The sequence below is a fragment of the Squalius cephalus genome (assembly GCF_949319135.1).
Source record: "Squalius cephalus genome assembly, chromosome: 11".
NCBI classification, from domain to species: Eukaryota; Metazoa; Chordata; class Actinopteri; order Cypriniformes; family Leuciscidae; genus Squalius; species Squalius cephalus.
In genome coordinates, this window is record NC_137132.1 from 37,518,261 (window position 1) to 37,535,839 (window position 17,579).

The following is a 17,579-nucleotide window of genomic DNA, read 5'->3' on the forward strand; positions in this document are numbered from 1 at the left end:
ATAGATGATGGATCATTGGATGGATTGATATATGGGTGGGTGAATGGATGGATGGATGGATGGATAGATGATGGATCATTGGATAGATGGATGGATATATGGGTGGATGGATATATGGGTGGATGGATATATGGGTGGGTGAATGGATGGATAGATGATGGATCATTGGATAGATGGATGGATATATGGGTGGATGGATATATGGTTGGATGGATATATGGGTGGGTGAATGGATGGATAGATGATGGATCATTGGATGGATTGATAGATTGGCGGGTGAATGGATGGATGGATGGATGGATAGATGATGGATCATTGGATGGATTGATATATGGGTGGGTGAATGGATGGATGGATGGATGGATAGATGATGGATCATTGGATAGATGGATGGATATATGGGTGGATGGATATATGGGTGGATGGATATATGGGTAGGTGAATGGATGGATAGATGATGGATCATTGGATGGATTGATAGATTGGCGGGTGAATGGATGGATGGATGGATAGATGATGGATCATTGGACTGATGGATGGATGGATGGATAGATGATGGATCATTGGACTGATGGATGGTTGGGTGGATGTGTAATATCCGGCTCTGGATCTGTATAGTCCAGTGTCTCAGTGAGTGTGTGATGATGTCTCTGGTTGTTCTGGTGCTGTAGATCAGTGTATGTCAGGCCTGGTCCAGGGACTCGCAGCTCTCTCTCCAATCTCACACAGTTTCTATCAACGACTATCTGTGCAGATCAACCAGGAAAAACAATATATCGGCCGACCTCAATGCAGTAGCACACAATTTAAATATAAATGTTTTTTGGTTTCAACAGCATCAGCCCAACAATAGCCACTTCCTCCAGCCTGGTTAACTGGGGCTCTTCACACAGTTCCTGTGGAACACAAGCTACCATGTGCTCAGTCTGTACATGTCAAAGGGGGTTTCTAGGGCGGGTCAAAAGACCAAGTTTATTGTACTTTTCGTCCACAACTTCATTTTGTTTTGTTTTTTTTGCACATTTTTTCTTTTTGGTGAATATTTAGGGGTCGCTCAAGCATCAATAGTGTTTGTAAAATTTTCAATTGACTAAAATAGGCCTGGGATTATTTTATTTGCCGATAGCTATATCAGTTCCTGAGGCGGTCACGTGACTCTTCATTGGTGGCCTAGCCGTTCTTCAGAGCTGGACTGTGTTTTATGTACATGAAGTAGAATGGACGTAGTTTTGTGGAGGCAGATCTTCATATACCCCAGTGGAAACCCACTTATGTTTGACGGGTTTGTTAGTGATTTCTCTGAGGACAGAGAGTGTGTGTCCATCAGCTTCAGCTCTTCTTCACTCCGGCCTCAGGAAAGCCCCGTCCATCAGAAGGCAGCGTTCACAAGCCGTACAGTGCACTTTCCCCTGCTGATATAATCATATTTCACATTTATGAGTCCTTGAATCGCACATTTGGGCAGAGAGTATGTTGAGCTCGATGTCTTATTCAACATTTACAGGCTGGTACATACACCAATCATCATCATCATCATTTTAATAACTGAAAATGATTGCTGTATTGTAGTTCGCATACATTTTCCCTGGTTTTATTTAGTCACTATTTCTTGTCAACTGCTGAGATTTGATTTTATATTGAGTTTTTATGCTAGTAGTGGAATGAGTTTTGATCATTCTGAGCTTTTGTATGAAGTGATGACCTTCACATTAAACTTTATATTTCTGTGAATAAAGCGACTGATGAGACAGTCTGGGGAATGAAGAGAGATATTCTGTGTTCAGTGAACTTCATATACTGTTCAAGAACACTAGATCAAACACTAGGACTGAAGCATTAATCATCAGACTCTTTTAAACACACACTTCAACGATCGTGAAGTGTTCATGCCTGTGTTTCCTTCTCAAGCCACACATCTGTCAATACTGATATATGATACACATAATATAATAATGCTCATGTCAACTGAAAAGAATATGAGGAATAATGTAGAGGAGGCAAAATGACTGTATAATCAAGCGTAAGTTGTAAATGGCCACTTTTTATATGTAAAGGTTTTTAAAGTCCCCCTGTAGTCAATAGTTTTATCCCTTAAAACTCATCTTTGATCACCAAAATTACATATTTAAAGTTTTTTTCTTTGAAAAAAAATGTCTTCATGCCTTAAAGCTGCACTGTGTTAGTTTAGCGGCATCTAGTGGTGAGGTTGTGAACTGCACCCAACAGAAGTTACGGTGGCCGACAGGAAGTGATGTCGTCGTCTGAGACAGTTAATCAATGAGGTTTCTTTACAAAGATACATTAAGAAATTAGGTTTACTTAATTATTCAGTAAAGCGATGTTATTGCGAATATTATTGTTACTGTCAGTGTTTTTATTCGCTGACTTTAGCTGAAGCTTCTCTGCACGAAGAACAACAGTGACGAAACGCGTTTGTCCGTTCAGGGCCACCGTAGAAACATGTGGATGTAAGCGGACCAGCGGTGTGTGTAGAAAGAAACGGCTTATTCTAAGCTAATATAAACATAACAGTTCATTATGTGAGGGGTTTATACGCCACTGAAAACATAGTTATGTATATAATATTGCATTTCTGTCAACAGATTCTCCTAAATATCTTGAATGTAACTCGACACCCTTGCCTCATTTAGTATGCGCGGTTCTATGAATATGCAAATGAGCCCCGCCTCCACTCACTCACTCAGCTCAGAGATCCACTGGTTGACGATCACACGTTGATCTGATTGGTTACAAGGTAGTTTGTGACGTCAGAAACACCAGCGATTTCAAAGCGTGTTTTTGAGACTGTCTTTGGTTCACTGCAGTTTTAAGGAGGAAATACTCAGCAATGCTGTCCGATCAGGCCCGGTTCTGTGAGGTGCGCCCTCAAGTTAAAAAACTAATAACAGCATTGGCCAAACAGATTTTGCAAATGCGCCAGTGTGTAGTTGTGTTTGCACTGTCTCCAGATGAGTGTTTTTGCAGCGTTGAGCAATCCAGCCAATCACAGACAGATCTGTTGGCATCTTGAGACGCAATGGCCAATCAGAGGCGTGTAAGTTCAGATCAGCTCAAACGCTGGAGTTTGTTCATGCCGAGTTACGCGAGCTCTCGGATCCTCTCATTATAACAAACAGCAGACACTCGAGGTAAATAAGAGATTCACTGTGCAGTGCAGACAACTTGAACTTGCATATAAGGGAAGTTTGTGTGATCGTGATAAGTGACAGCTTTTTAATGATTATTATATGAATGATTCAGTGACGAAGACAGTGACTTGCCGCCCCCTACTGGCGGGTTAATAATGTATATCTTACATTCAAAACCTTCCGTTTAAAACATTAATCTCATAACATTGTTATCATGAGTTTAAATGCATTCTGCAGTGCAAAGATCAATTTTGTTGACATGTCATTGGTAACTTCTAAATCTTCCTGATCACGCTTATTGTTTAACTCAATTTATAAATATACATCTATGAATTTGACATAACAGATTTTAATAAGGTTAAAACATGCCCCAGCAAGTCATTTTAAAGAGTCAAATATCGCCTTAATAATGGGAAGGTTAATGTCTGTATTTGACATAGACATATTGCCGACATTAAAAGCTTGACTCTCAACACGGGGGACTTTAAAGCTGTTGCTCTCCGGATATCGAGGCCATTCTTCCAGAAGTGTCTGTCAGTGTCAGATACGGCCGGTGATGTGTCTTATGGGACTTAAGGCTATGATCGACATTCTTTCCTGTTCATTAGTTGTTGTATTCACTGCCATTACTCTGGTCATAAACATGAGGGATGAGCAGACGTCACGTGACTGAAGCGGATGAATACACACATGTGTGTGTGTTCATATGTTGAACATGGCAAACCAGCAGATTTGCTGCAGTTAACAGATGTTAGTTTGACATCTGTCCGGAGTGAAGCAGTATTTAACCCCCAACACTGCCAAACAAACACACACACACAAGAATGGTCCATTTTGATGTCATGTGACTTTAACTGGTCAAGTGCTTCCAGTCCATCATACTGGACATTATTATGAGCATACACAGGCTTGTGGATTATTATTCTTGTTTTTAGCTCAATTATGCTACCAAATAACACATTCACAGGACATGTGAATAACAATGTTCAACTGTTCCTCCAAAAGCAACATGAATATTAAATCCATTCTCATTCCGACAGAGCAGACACAGAAACCCTTCACTGATGAAAGAGTTCAGATCCTTCTGTGAATCAGTCAGTCAGTGATACACACACACACACACACACACACACACACACACACACACTCTCTCAGGAGGACCTCAGGCTCAGGAGAACAGCAGCTCCACAGATCAGCAGGAACGTCACCGTCACTTCCGTCACTTTCCCCTGTTTCCACTTCCGGAAGTTCTCCTCCTGCAGCTTCCGGCGGAGCTCTTCCCGGTGTCTCATCAGCTTCTCTCTCCGCAGCTGCTCGCCGTAATGCGCCTGATAGAACGCGTCGAAGTCGAAGTGCGCGTTGGCGGCGCGTCGAGGCCGCGGTGCGGACGCGTCTGAGGAGCGCGGTCTCCCGGCGCTCTGCACGGCGCTCTGCTCGAGTGTGCCGCGGTCGTAACGCCTCCGGAGGACGCTGCTGCCGAGCACACTGTAGGCCTCCGCGACCAGCGCGAAGCTCCGCGCCGCCTCCTCGCTGCGCCCGAGGTTCCGGTCCGGGTGATGCAGGAACGACTGCTCGTAATAGGCGCTCTTGATCTGCGCTTGCGTGGCGTTCGGGGACACCTTCAGGATGTCGTAGTACGCGGTGCGGCTGCGGTGGAGCGGCGCGGGGGAGTCCGAGTCAGCGGCTGTGCCGTACGCGCGCGTCCCCGGTGGCGCAGGGTGGTGATGATGATAATGATAGTAATGCGACCGTAGTGTTTTAATAGCGCAGAGTTTGTGAGCGCCACTCCTCACACAGCCGCTGACCTCCGCCATCACCACAGTAGCGCCAGACCTACTTCCGGGAAAACAATGAGAATATCAACCAATCAGAGACGGGATACACTGAACACGGCGTGCTATTGGCTAAAGAGCTCTTCTTCTTCTTGAATGCAGAGATTGCAGGCGCATCGCCGCCTCCTGCTGGTCAAGAACACCTGTGTTCAATAGGTTAATTACACTTCTTTATATCATTTTTCTTGTTGACTATTGAGCTATAAATTGTTTATTTTCTGAAAGTTTGTCTGTTTTGTATCTTCTGTTTGTTAAAATTTGTCATTCATCATGTGAACTCTTTTATAAAATGTTTTTTGTTTTAAAGTTGGAAATCAAACATTTCCTTTCATTATTATACTTTAGATATCATTATAATGTGCTCTACAAAACAAAGAAACTGTCAGTCATTTATTTTAGTCATGATTCTAAACTGGACAACTTTGGGAAAATATTTACATTTATTATAGATCATATCCAACAAAGATATATCCATAACTTTTATAAACATTATTTTTGGATACTTTGATTCTGGCCTTATAAAAATAATGCTTGCGTTGGTATAAATTTGATTTATCTTTGCAAATTTCATATCCATAAATGTAAGTTTACCAACAACAAACCAATTTTTGTGTGTTTTTAAAATGTATCTTAATACAATTACATCTTCAGTCAATAAGAAAGCAAGTAGAAAGTCTTCAATTTGTAAGGACTTTAATTTGTATAATGTAACTGATGATGTATAGATTAATATGTTGCCCTCGTAATATTAATAGGGTACCCTCTTCTTTCATTAGCCTATTTTTTGTTTTGTGTTTAGTTTTCAGCTCTTTAACTCTTCTTTTCTCATGTGTATGTACACTTGTGTATATTTTCTAATGACATTGTACATATTATTAATGCATTTTGTATATTTTATACAGTTGTATATTTTGTATGTTTTGCGAGAAAAAAAAAAGTAAAATAAATAAATAAATAAATAAATGGGCAGTACTCGATTGTTGTCTCTAATTTTTCAGTTAAGTTTGGTCTAAATAACAATTCTCCACTTTTAGCGCTCGACTGTAATATAGTTAATCGTTGTCATAGTTTCGATGCGCGGTCACGTCGCGACCGTTACTTTTCTCAGCGCGCTTCAGATCGGACAAATCACAGTCGACTGCGATTACTAGTTGATTATTTTTATTCTTTCACTTAGAGGCTGGCGCGTAAGATCTTCGTTTGTATATCAGATACCAATTCTTAAAAGTAAAATATTATATTAGTATAGTATAGAGTACATCGTGATATTTGATGTATTATATATATTTCTGTCGCCTGGAGATGACGTCATCACCGCGCGCCAGCCTCTGCTGCTCTCCACATGTGTCGTTACAGTAGTGTTGTGATCTGAAGTCGCTGGTTTACAGGTTTATTTTCAGTCGGTATCATCATGTCTTGCCGTAGACCTGAGCACATGGCTCCTCCAGAGGTGGTGAGGGAACTCAACTTACTCTAGTGCTGAGATGTGCTTTTATTATTGGACATGTACACAACAAACACTACGCAAAACTTGTCTTTTAATATCTGCGACCCTGACACACTCGTTATGAGTTATTATTCTGTATTTCCGCCATAGTTGCTGTACATATTTCAGTCATTTCTATGCTCTGTTCTTCTCCATGAGTTTAATTGCTAAAAGATCCAAATAATTCATCATAACAATGATCAGTTATTGAATCAGTAAAGAAACAGGATTCAGTTTGGGTTTTTAATTAGGCTAATGATCTTGGCATTCAGTGGATATTTGAAGACAGTAAAACATTTGAGCAGTTCTGTAGAATAAATGAAGACGTTTTCTTTTTTAAACTTTTGCATTTTTATAAGTTCATTCAGGATAAACCTTTCAATGATGGATTTTGTTGATATAGACAGCGTCGTATTATTCTATTAAATATAGGAATTTGTCTAAAAGATACACACTTTTCCAGATGATCAGCAGTGCTCGACACATCATCTAAACCACATCATGAAAACAGTGTAATATTTGTTAGTAGTCTTATTCAGTTTTGTACCTGAATCCCCCCTTCTGCTGGGATCGGGATAACTTTAGGATTATTTGGATCAGAAGTATCCGGATCTTACTGAAGCGTTTTGAACAGCACAGAACAGAGATTGGATCCAGATCTAATCCAGGTTACGTGATCTAATCCTATTTTAGTTTTCTTTTGATCAGCCCGTTTTCAGGGTTGAACCCAATCCCAGAACTGTATCAGATCCCTGTGGAACAGCCGGGCCCTGAAGATCAGTTTAAGGTGCAAATATCGGCCCTTAATGATGGAGTCATGCCGTGAACCAGTGCACAGTCAGCTGACCACGACAGGCCGAAACCATTATTAGCAAACCCCAGAGAGAGCGTCTGTCAGACACTGACCTCGAGTGACCCCGGGTCAACCCTTAAACCCTTACAAGGGATCATCGAGCCTGTGTGTGTGTGTGTGTGTGTGTGTGTGTGTGAAGGAGCCAGATTTTACAAAACAACAAATTAATAGATTAACATAACATCCAATCATAAATGTAGGCATGCTGAAAGAAAATAACATTAATCAAACGTTACTCATAGTGTGTGTGTTTGTGTGTGTGTGTGTGTGTGTGTGTGTGTGTGTGTGGCTGTACTGTATGTGCTGGTGTGTATCATTTATACAAACGCTTGTTGTTGTTATTTTCACGTTTACAGTATTATAATGAAGAGGAGGCCAAGAAATACTCCCAGAAGTGAGTAGAGATGCGGATTCATATCTACTGTCCGCACAGTTATAAGCAGCATTTCTGCATGATACATTTTATTTTTGTGTCCATATTTAACTAATTAATTTCTTTCTGTGTGTGTGTGTGTGTGTGTGTCCCTCGGCAGCTCCCGGATAATGGAGATCCAGACTCAGATGTCGGAGCGAGCGGTGGAGCTGCTCAGTCTGCCGGAGGATCAGACCTGTTATCTGCTGGATGTGGGGTAATGCAAACACTAGGGCTGGTCCGAATACCATTTTTTGAGCTTCGAAGCTTCGGTAGTAATGAACATGGAATATTCGAAGCTTCGGAGAGAGGGGGCTGAACATATTCTTCTCTTTAATAAAAGCAGTATTCTCTATGTGTCTGTATGCCCGTTTGCATTTTGATTATTTCGAGAACCGTTCATCTAATCGACTTCACAAGTGCAGTGTCGCATTTGGTGCAATATAGATGGACATGCGAGACGAGACACATTCAGAATGAATAAACCTTTTAGTAAACTACAGCACAGCGCGAGCGGGAAGCGGCGGCTTATATGCTCCGAGAACGGACACTGCACTAGTGATATAAAGCGCACACACACAGGTCTGTTAACTTAAGCAATACTTTTAAGGTAGTCTAATATTTTTCTGACTAACAAATTACTAACACAGTAAAGGGTAGATTTAAATAAAGAAAAGCGAAATTTAAATAAAGAAAAACTAAATTTAAATAAAGAAAAACGAAAGAAAAAGAAAGCGCTTCGTGGCCATCAGCACCACGAGTCCTCCGCTGTGTCCTCCGCTAGTTTTAACTGGCGTTATCCTGGTTAGTTTCAGAGAAGTGGAGACGGGGAGGAGTTCCCGCAGCGTAGCTGACGCAGTGTAGAAGTGTCCGCTCTCTGAAGGGAACAGCTCACTCTCAGACACACACACACACACACACACACACACACACACACACACACTAGGGATGTCCCGATCCGATCCACGGCATCGGTATCGTGCCGATACTGGCCCAAAACGCTAGATCGGATATCGGAGGGGAGAAAAAAAATTATCCGATACCTATGATCCGATACCCATTAGGGGTGGAACGGTACGTATTCGTACTGAACGTACGTTCGGTGCATGGATTTACACAGAGAATACACGGTATAAAAATAAATAAATCTCGCGTGCACATTAATGAATGTAATACGGAACTAACGTTACTGTTAGATACGCGCATATGCGGGTTCTTAGGGACACCTAATCTGTAGCCCGCCTTAGCTCTGAACGCACGTCTATATCGCTTCAAACGCTCACTTTATCATTATACGCGCGCGGCGCGTCCTATTCGCTTTGGACGCGCGAATGGATTCAAACTGTTCAAGCGTCGAACTAGACGCGATAGACGCAAATTTGACGCTCTATTCGCGTTTGTTGTGAACGCAGCAAAATGAACAGGCTGCGATGTCAAGATTGCAATGCTGGTGTGTGTGTGTGTGTGTGTGTGTGTCAGAGAGAGAGAGGCACGGGCGCGATCGAACAGTGGAAACATAAAAACATACTCCGTCATTTTCATACAGGACATCATTAAAACTGCAAAAAGTGTTTAGCCTACTTATATTTGTGTAAAACACAACATTGTGCTTTTGTCAAACTGTAAACTCTTGTCAAACTGTAACTGTCACCCAACCAAAATCTCTCTCACACACACACACACACACACACACACACACACACACACACACACACACGCTGTTTAAAAGCAAAAATGATCTCATCTTTTGGACATTCATCATTGCATTGGTTTTCATTTCTTGTCCTAAAACAGAGCACTAATCTGTTTATTTTTAAGTAACACATTCTACATTGAATAAAAAAGAAAATCAAATGTGTTTTTAAAAGTAGTATTATTTTATACAGAAATAAATTATTTATAATTCAGATGAGAATAAAGTTAATGTTAATTAAAATTTTAAGGAAACAAATATATTGATCTGAAATATAGCAAATTAATTTTAAATTCATTCAGGTTATACATATCTCAAGGTCTTTTGAATAAAGGCTGGCAGTCTTTCATTATCAACTGTTGTTGTGGACTATATACTGGAGAAGTATTTGTTCTCCATTTGAGTGAGATGTTTTTATGTGGCTAATTGAGCAAAGTGCTTCCATTATATTTTATTATTATTAGTATTAGTTCAAGAATAAAATAAAAATATCGGATTGATATCGGTATCGGCAAATAGCCAAAGCTGCGGCATCGGTATCGGTATCGGAAGTGAAAAAGTGGTATCGGGACATCCCTAACACACACACACACACACTCACTCTCAGTCATCTGTCAGGGCCGCTTTAGACGTGAACAGTAGTGACAGAAGCCCTGAATAAAGCTTTAATAAAGTCTGGTGTTTAGGACAGACTGGATGAGGCAGCTCCTTCTGTGTCCTCCGCTAGTGCTCAGATGCGCTCGGATCACACTACCGAATAATGAGAGGAACTGTCTCATTCCATACTGTTCATAAATAATCTATCCATATATCATTCAAACTCTACATTCCGCCCAGCCCTAGTGTTACACTGTTATTACACTGGTGTTACACTGGTCTTACACTGGTGTTACACTGGTGTTACACTGTTATTACACTGGTGTTACACTGTTATTACACTGGTGTTACACTGGTATTACACTGGTGTTACACTGGTATTACACTGGTGTTACACTGGTATTACACTGGTGTTACACTGGTGTTACACTGGTGTTACACTGGTGTTACACTGGTGTTACACTGGTACTACACTGGTGTTACACTGGTGTTACACTGGTACTACACTGGTGTTACACTGGTCTTATACTGGTGTTACACTGGTGTTACACTGGTACTACACTGGTGTTACACTGGTACTACACTGGTGTTACACTGGTGTTACACTGGTACTACACTGGTCTTACACTGGTACTACACTGGTCTTACACTGGTGTTACACTGGTGTTTGTGTTACACTGGTGTTACACTGGTATTACACTGGTGTTACACTGGTATTACACTGGTGTTACACTGGTGTTACACTGGTATTACACTGGTGTTACACTGGTGTTACACTGGTATTACACTGGTGTTACACTGGTGTTACACTGGTGTTACACTGGTACTACACTGGTGTTACACTGGTGTTACACTGGTCTTATACTGGTGTTACACTGGTACTACACTGGTGTTACATTGGTGTTACATTGGTACTACACTGGTGTTACACTGGTGTTACACTGGTACTACACTGGTCTTACACTGGTACTACACTGGTCTTACACTGGTGTTACACTGGTACTACACTGGTCTTACACTGGTGTTACACTGGTACTACACTGGTCTTACACTGGTGTTACACTGGTATTACACTGGTGTTACACTGGTATTACACTGGTCTTACACTGGTCTTACACTGGTACTACACTGGTCTTACACTGGTGTTACACTGGCACTACACTGGTCTTACACTGGTGTTACACTGGTATTACACTGGTGTTACACTGGTATTATACTGGTCTTACACTGGTCTTACACTGGTACTACACTGGTCTTACACTGATGTTACACTGGTACTACACTGGTCTTACACTGGTGTTACACTGGTACTACACTGGTCTTACACTGGTGTTACACTGGTACTACACTGGTGTTACACTGGTGTTACACTGGTACTACACTGGTCTTACACTGGTACTACACTGGTCTTACACTGGTGTTACACTGGTACTACACTGGTCTTACACTGGTGTTACACTGGTATTACACTGGTGTTACACTGGTATTACACTGGTCTTACACTGGTCTTACACTGGTATTACACTGGTAACCGCATGTTGATCTGGTTTCTCCTGCTTGACCCGACAGCTGTGGATCTGGACTCAGTGGAGATCATTTATCTGAGGTCGGACACTACTGGGTCGGTGTGGACATCAGCACAGCCATGCTGGGTGAATACACACACACACACACACACACACACACACACACACACACACACACACACACACACACTCTCTCTCTCTCACTCACTCACTCACTCACTCACAATCACACACACACCTTCTCATTATTGCATCAGATTCATATTGATATCTTACATCTGTAATTCTCAAAGCGATTGCATCAGTGTGTGTGTGTGTGTGTGTGTGCAGACGTGGCGCTGCGGCGGGAGGTGGAGGGGGACCTGGTGCTGGCAGACATGGGTCAGGGGATGCCCTTCAGATCGGGCACATTCGACGGCTGTGTGAGGTATGAGCTCGTGGAGAGCTGTGTGTGTGTGTGTGTGTGTGTGTGAGGTATGAGCTCGTGGAGAGCTGTGTGTGTGTGTGTGAGGTATGAGCTCGTGGAGAGCTGTGTGTGTGTGTGTGTGTGTGTGTGTGTGTGTGTGTGAGGTATGAGCTCGTGGAGAGCTGTGTGTGTGTGAGGTATGAGCTCGTGGAGAGGTGTGTGTGTGAGGTATGAGCTTGTGGAGAGGTGTGTGTGTGAGGTATGAGCTCGTGGAGAGCTGTGTGTGAGGTATGAGCTCGTGGAGAGCTGTGTGTGAGGTATGAGCTCGTGGAGAGCTGTGTGTGTGTGTGTGAGGTATGAGCTTGTGGAGAGGTGTGTGTGTGTGAGGTATGAGCTCGTGGAGAGCTGTGTGTGTGTATGAGGTATGAGCTCGTAGAGAGGTGTGTGTGAGGTATGAGCTCGTGGAGAGCTGTGTGTGTGTGTGTGAGGTATGAGCTTGTGGAGAGGTGTGTGTGTGTGAGGTATGAGCTCGTGGAGAGCTGTGTGTGTGTGTGAGGTATGAGCTTGTGGAGAGGTGTGTGTGTGTGAGGTATGAGCTCGTGGAGAGCTGTGTGTGTGTGTGAGGTATGAGCTCGTGGAGAGCTGTGTGTGTGTGTGAGGTATGAGCTCGTGGAGAGGTGTGTGTGAGCAGCTTGTGTGGAGTCACATGATGAGTGTGTGTGTGTTGTTGCGTCAGTATTTCAGCGCTGCAGTGGCTGTGTAACGCAGATAAGAAAACACACAGTCCTCCGAAGAGACTGTACCGCTTCTTCAGCTCGCTCTACTCCACACTGGTGAGTCTGACATCACTGACACACAGCAGGAACTCACTGATGAAGATGATGTTGATGATGTTGATGATGATGATGATGATGATGATGATGAGGATGATGATGATGATGATGATGATGATGATGATGATGGTGTTGTTGTTGCAGGCGAGAGGAGCGCGCGCCGTCTTCCAGATTTACCCTGAGAACTCAGAGCAGGTTCGGCATCTCAGCGCTCATGATATTACTCCTGCTTTCTGTCATTGCTCTAAACCTGCTGGCTTCACTGTCAGTAACTGCAGATCTGCTCTTCCTCTCTCTGAACTGATCAAACTATTAAAGTCCGCCTGTAGTCAATCACTTTATCCCTTAAAACTCATCTTTCATCACCAAAATTACATATTTAAAAAATGTCTTCATGCCTTAAAATATCTTGAATGTAACTCGACACCCTTGCCTCATTTAGTATGCGTGGTTCTATGAATATGCAAATGAGCCCCGCCTCCACTCACTCAGCTCAGAGATCCACTGGTTGACGATCACACGTTGATCTGATTGGTTACAAGGTAGTTTGTGACGTCAGAAACACCAGCGATTTCAAAGCGTGTTTTTGAGACTGTCTTTGGTTCACTGCAGTTCTCTTACGAGAGGTTCTCTCGTACTGCGTAATATCTTACGCTATGGGGAAATCTCTTTTCCGCGAGATATTGAAGTGAGATATTCCACTGATTTTTCATCTCTTCAGCGAAGCTCACGCATCGCTGGATCCTGAGAGAAAGAAGCCGCACCGTCAGAAAAAGCCTTTTCAGCGGGACAAGCCACTGCATCTGAAGTAGCTGGCCGCACCGCCTTCAGTCGCCGTTCCTGCTGCGCTATCCGGCGTTATATCCTTTTCTCCTCTACTGTGTTTTGTGTGTGTGTGTGTTCGCCGCCGCGACACACACTCTCATTGCACTAAAAGAGCCGGGCGTCTTTTTCAAGATGCCCCTTTCCTGTGGCTCGTGCCGAGCCCCACTCAGCGACGGGGACCGCTATGTCATCCGTGTTTCCTGCCTGGGTGAGAAACATGCAGCTCTCGCGCTCGCCGACGGCAGCTGCCCTCACTGCGAGCTGATGCCGTGGCGACTCTGAAGACTCGCAGGGGATGTCAGAAGCGGACGGCTATCTCTCTTTACGTCACAGGAGAGCTTCCCCCGCCCCTGTGCTCAGCTCGCGCGCGTCACTCACTGGCGAAAGGAGAAAAGAGTGTTTTAGTCCCGCCGAGGCCGGACCAACCTCCATTTCTCACACATTTCTCAGTTCCCTCCTAAGTTCAGGCGACTGGAAATGTCAATATTGCAGTGAACGAGCCTGTTGTAATACACGCACGCCTGCAAACGACCGCCGTCACAGGACATGATGACGCTCTCTGGATGGATGTTTTCCTTCAAAGGGGCTAGTTTTTCTTTACGTTACAAGAAAGCTACCCCACCCCTCCTAGGAAAACGACAGTGTTCAAGTCCCGCTGCGGCCAGACTTCCACCAAAACTTCTCGCTCGTTCAGTTCCAGAAAATGCGACTGTTCCAGTGTATTCTGCAGAAAACAAGCCGGTACCACAGCCCGTTTGCCTGCACACAAACGCCGTTTTTACTTTGGCCCAGATAAATCTCATAAAGAGTGTATTTCTGGTATTCCGGCCACGGCCGATGGTGTTATGAGTGTAGTAAAATGCCCACGCCCAGTGCTCATTCCTACACACAAGCACAGCCCGCCACATTTCAGGGCTCGCACACATGAAATCGACTCATGTCGATTATGCATTAAATGTAGTGAATGTGCCCACGACCCAGTGCCCACAAACACTACACACTGCATGTCTCACGGTTTCTGTAAAAACGAAACCAACACACATACAGTCAGCTCAAGCCGACGGTGTTTTCAGTGTAGTAAATGTGCCCCCTGTCCCGCGCCCACATTCACTCACAGACATGACGAGCCCCATGGGTTCCCCCCCGCTCGCTCTCTCTCAGCAAGCCGCCATAAGAGAGTCGAGCGCGGGCAGGCTGCCCGCTGTGATCAGCGCGCCCCCCGCCTCGAACGCTGCAAGCGCGGCGTCTATGTTACAGCATACCGAAGCTCTCCGGCCGCCACTATGTCACGGCCAGAGCCCAAATCTCATTCAACCCCTAGCTATTCATGCAAATGCGTGGGCAAAGCTTCCCGGGGTATCAGAATGGGTGCTGAACATTGTAGAAAGAGGCTATTTGCTACAGTTCGCTCGACGCGAATTGAAACCACGGTAGAAAAGGAAGTAGCACATCTACTTCGAGCCGAAATTGCGAAACTGTTGAGCAAAGGGGCCATAGAGCCTTTATCTCAAGCTCAGAGGGGGTCTATACAGCAGATATTTTCTGGTACCGAAAAAAAGACGGGGGTCTCAGACCCATTCTAGATCTAAGACGGCTGAACAAAGCGCTTTTGAAACGCCAGTTCAGAATGCTCACGACCAGGAAAATCCTCTCGCAAATTCTCCAAGGGGACTGGTTTATGTCAATTGATTTGAAGGACGCGTATTTCCAAATACAAATAGCGTCACGTCACAGGCGATTTTTGAGATTCGCCTTCGAGGGCCAGGCATATCAATACACAGTCCCACCGTTTGGCCTGTCCCTGGCACCCCGTACATTCACGATGTGCATGGGCGCGGCCCTCGCTCCCCTGAAACCTCGGGGAATGCGAGTTTTGGAACTACTTGGACGATTGGCTGGTTCGAGCTCAGTCACACTCAGAGCTCATAGAACACAGGACCATATTACTCGAACATCTCGAGGATCTAGGTCTCAAAGTCAACTGGGCGAAAAGTTCACTGTCTCCCAGTCAGAGAATATCTTTTCTGGGCACAGAACTGGACTCGCTGTCTATGATAGCTCAGCTATCGCCACAGCGCAGACTGGATATTCAGCGCATGACGGAAAACTTCCGCTGCGGCGCTATAGTCCCGCTCAGAAAGTTTTAAAGGATGCTGGGTCTCATGGCCGCAGCATCAGCAGTTCTTCAGTTGGGTCTGCTTCGCATGCTCCCACTGCAGTTCTGGCTAAAAGCGCGAGTACTGCGCCGAGCGTGGACCTCCGGTCTTTTTCGCCTCAAGGTCGATCAGAAATGCGTCTCAGCTCTGAAACCTTGGAGAGCGATCGACTGGTACCAGTCAGGTGTAAGCCTGGGGACTTCCTCGAGTGTGAAGGTGGTGTCTATGGACACCTCCGCCTCGGGATGGGGAGCGCTACTCGAGGGCAGACCGTTCTTCAGCCAGTGGTCAGAACGGGAAAAGCTTCTACACATAAACTGCTTGGAAATGATGGCAGTCGACAACGCGCTGAGGCGCTTTTGTCCCCAGATAACAGGACACCACGTCTTGGTCCGTTCAGACAACATGTCAGTGGTGGCCTATATAAATCGCCAGGGAGGTATCAGGTCCCGAAACATTTACAGGCTGACGGAACGCCTCCTGGTCTGGGCTCAGCACAATCTGCGCTCGTTGAGAGCAGCGCACGTGCCTGGCCACCTGAATGTGGGACCAGACAGACTGTCCAGGAACAATGTTCCAGCAGGAGAATGGTCCCTACACCCACAGACAGTCCAGCTGCTGTGGGAGACGTTCGGCAGAGCGGAAGTAGACCTGTTTGCATCTCAAGAAAACGCTCACTGCCCAGAGTTTTTCTCCAAGAGCAGGGATGCGCTGGCCCACGTCTGGCCCCGCTGCTCGCTCTATGCTTTTCCCCCAGTCACGCTCATGCCTCATTCGCCTTAGAGTGAATCAGGGAAAACTGATGCTCAGTGCTACTAGTGGCTCCGTTCTGGAAGAACCAGGCTTGGTTCCCAGTTCTGATGCAGCTGACAAGCGCTGCCCCATGGCTGATACCAGTGAGGAGGGACCTCCTCTCTCAGGCCGAGGGCTCGATCTGGCATCCTCGCCCGGAGCTTTGGTCCCTACATGCATGGGCCATCAACGGGTAACCGCTAACCTCCCGGAGGGAGTGCAGGCTAGGGCCCCCTCTACGAGACGGCTCTATTCCTCAAAATGGTCTGTGTTCTCTAGCTGGTGCACAGCCCGTGGCTTTTCACCCCCAAATTGTGGGGTCACGGAGGTTCTCTCCTTCCTGCAAGAGCTACTGGATGAGGGCAGAACCCCATCCACGCTCAAGGTTTACGTGGCGGCCATAGCAACGTTTACTAAACCGACACTTGGCCAGTCACTTGGAAGGAACGATCTGGTCATTCGCTTCCTTAGAGGAGCTAAGAGGTTAAATCCTCCCAGACCTCCCTCAGTTCCCATGTGGGACCTTTCTACGGTCTTGGAGGCCATGAAAGGTGCCCCATTCGAGCCGATCTAATCAATAGATATCAAACACTTGTCTTTCAAGACAGTGTTTCTTCTGGCTCTCGCTTCAGTGAAGCGTATAGGGGACTTACAAGCGACATGTATGGAGTTTGGGCCAAATGAAACTCATACTCAAACCGAGGCACGGGTACGTTCCTAAATCCCTCAACACACCGTTCAGGGCTCAGGTGATTTCCCTGTCGGCCCTGCTGGTCTCTAATGAGGAGAAGGACGCCAGCTTCCTTTGCCCGGTCAGGGCATTAAGGGCTTATGTGTCTCGCTCGACTGTCTTCAGACAGACAGAGCAGCTCTTCGTTTCGTTCAACGGACATTCTAAGGGACTAGCCGTGTCGAAACAGAGCCTATCCAGATGGATAGTTGATGCTATAGCGCTGGGTTACGCCTCTAAGGGCCTGCAATGCCCGTTAGGTGTCAGAGCGCACTCCACAAGAGGCATG

The 17,579-nt window shown here is 45.0% G+C and overlaps 2 protein-coding genes and 1 long non-coding RNA gene across 3 annotated transcripts in view; 2 read left to right on the forward strand and 1 right to left on the reverse strand.

The window, feature by feature from the left end:
• The window catches only part of dnajc30b (DnaJ (Hsp40) homolog, subfamily C, member 30b), a 354,582-nt gene extending 348,680 nt beyond the window's left edge, over nucleotides 1–5,902 (reverse strand). The window contains exon 1 of the mRNA XM_079885686.1: nucleotides 3,633–5,902. Within this exon, the coding sequence (XP_079741812.1) occupies nucleotides 4,301–4,963 (663 nt within the window). The 5' untranslated portion in view covers nucleotides 4,964–5,902 and the 3' untranslated portion in view covers nucleotides 3,633–4,300. The remainder of the gene's footprint in view (nucleotides 1–3,632) is intronic.
• A 376-nt stretch (nucleotides 5,903–6,278) lies between these two features.
• The window catches only part of bud23 (BUD23 rRNA methyltransferase and ribosome maturation factor), a 14,762-nt gene continuing 3,461 nt past the window's right edge, over nucleotides 6,279–17,579 (forward strand). The window contains exons 1-7 of the mRNA XM_079885678.1: nucleotides 6,279–6,434; nucleotides 7,677–7,714; nucleotides 7,854–7,949; nucleotides 11,592–11,674; nucleotides 11,879–11,975; nucleotides 12,691–12,787; nucleotides 12,932–12,982. Of these exons, the coding sequence (XP_079741804.1) occupies nucleotides 6,393–6,434; nucleotides 7,677–7,714; nucleotides 7,854–7,949; nucleotides 11,592–11,674; nucleotides 11,879–11,975; nucleotides 12,691–12,787; nucleotides 12,932–12,982 (504 nt within the window). The 5' untranslated portion in view covers nucleotides 6,279–6,392. The remainder of the gene's footprint in view (nucleotides 6,435–7,676; nucleotides 7,715–7,853; nucleotides 7,950–11,591; nucleotides 11,675–11,878; nucleotides 11,976–12,690; nucleotides 12,788–12,931; nucleotides 12,983–17,579) is intronic.
• Nucleotides 6,460–7,565, forward strand: LOC307166922. The gene is made up of 2 exons (XR_013822707.1): nucleotides 6,460–6,825; nucleotides 7,007–7,565. It is a non-coding gene; the product is annotated as an uncharacterized lncRNA (long non-coding RNA).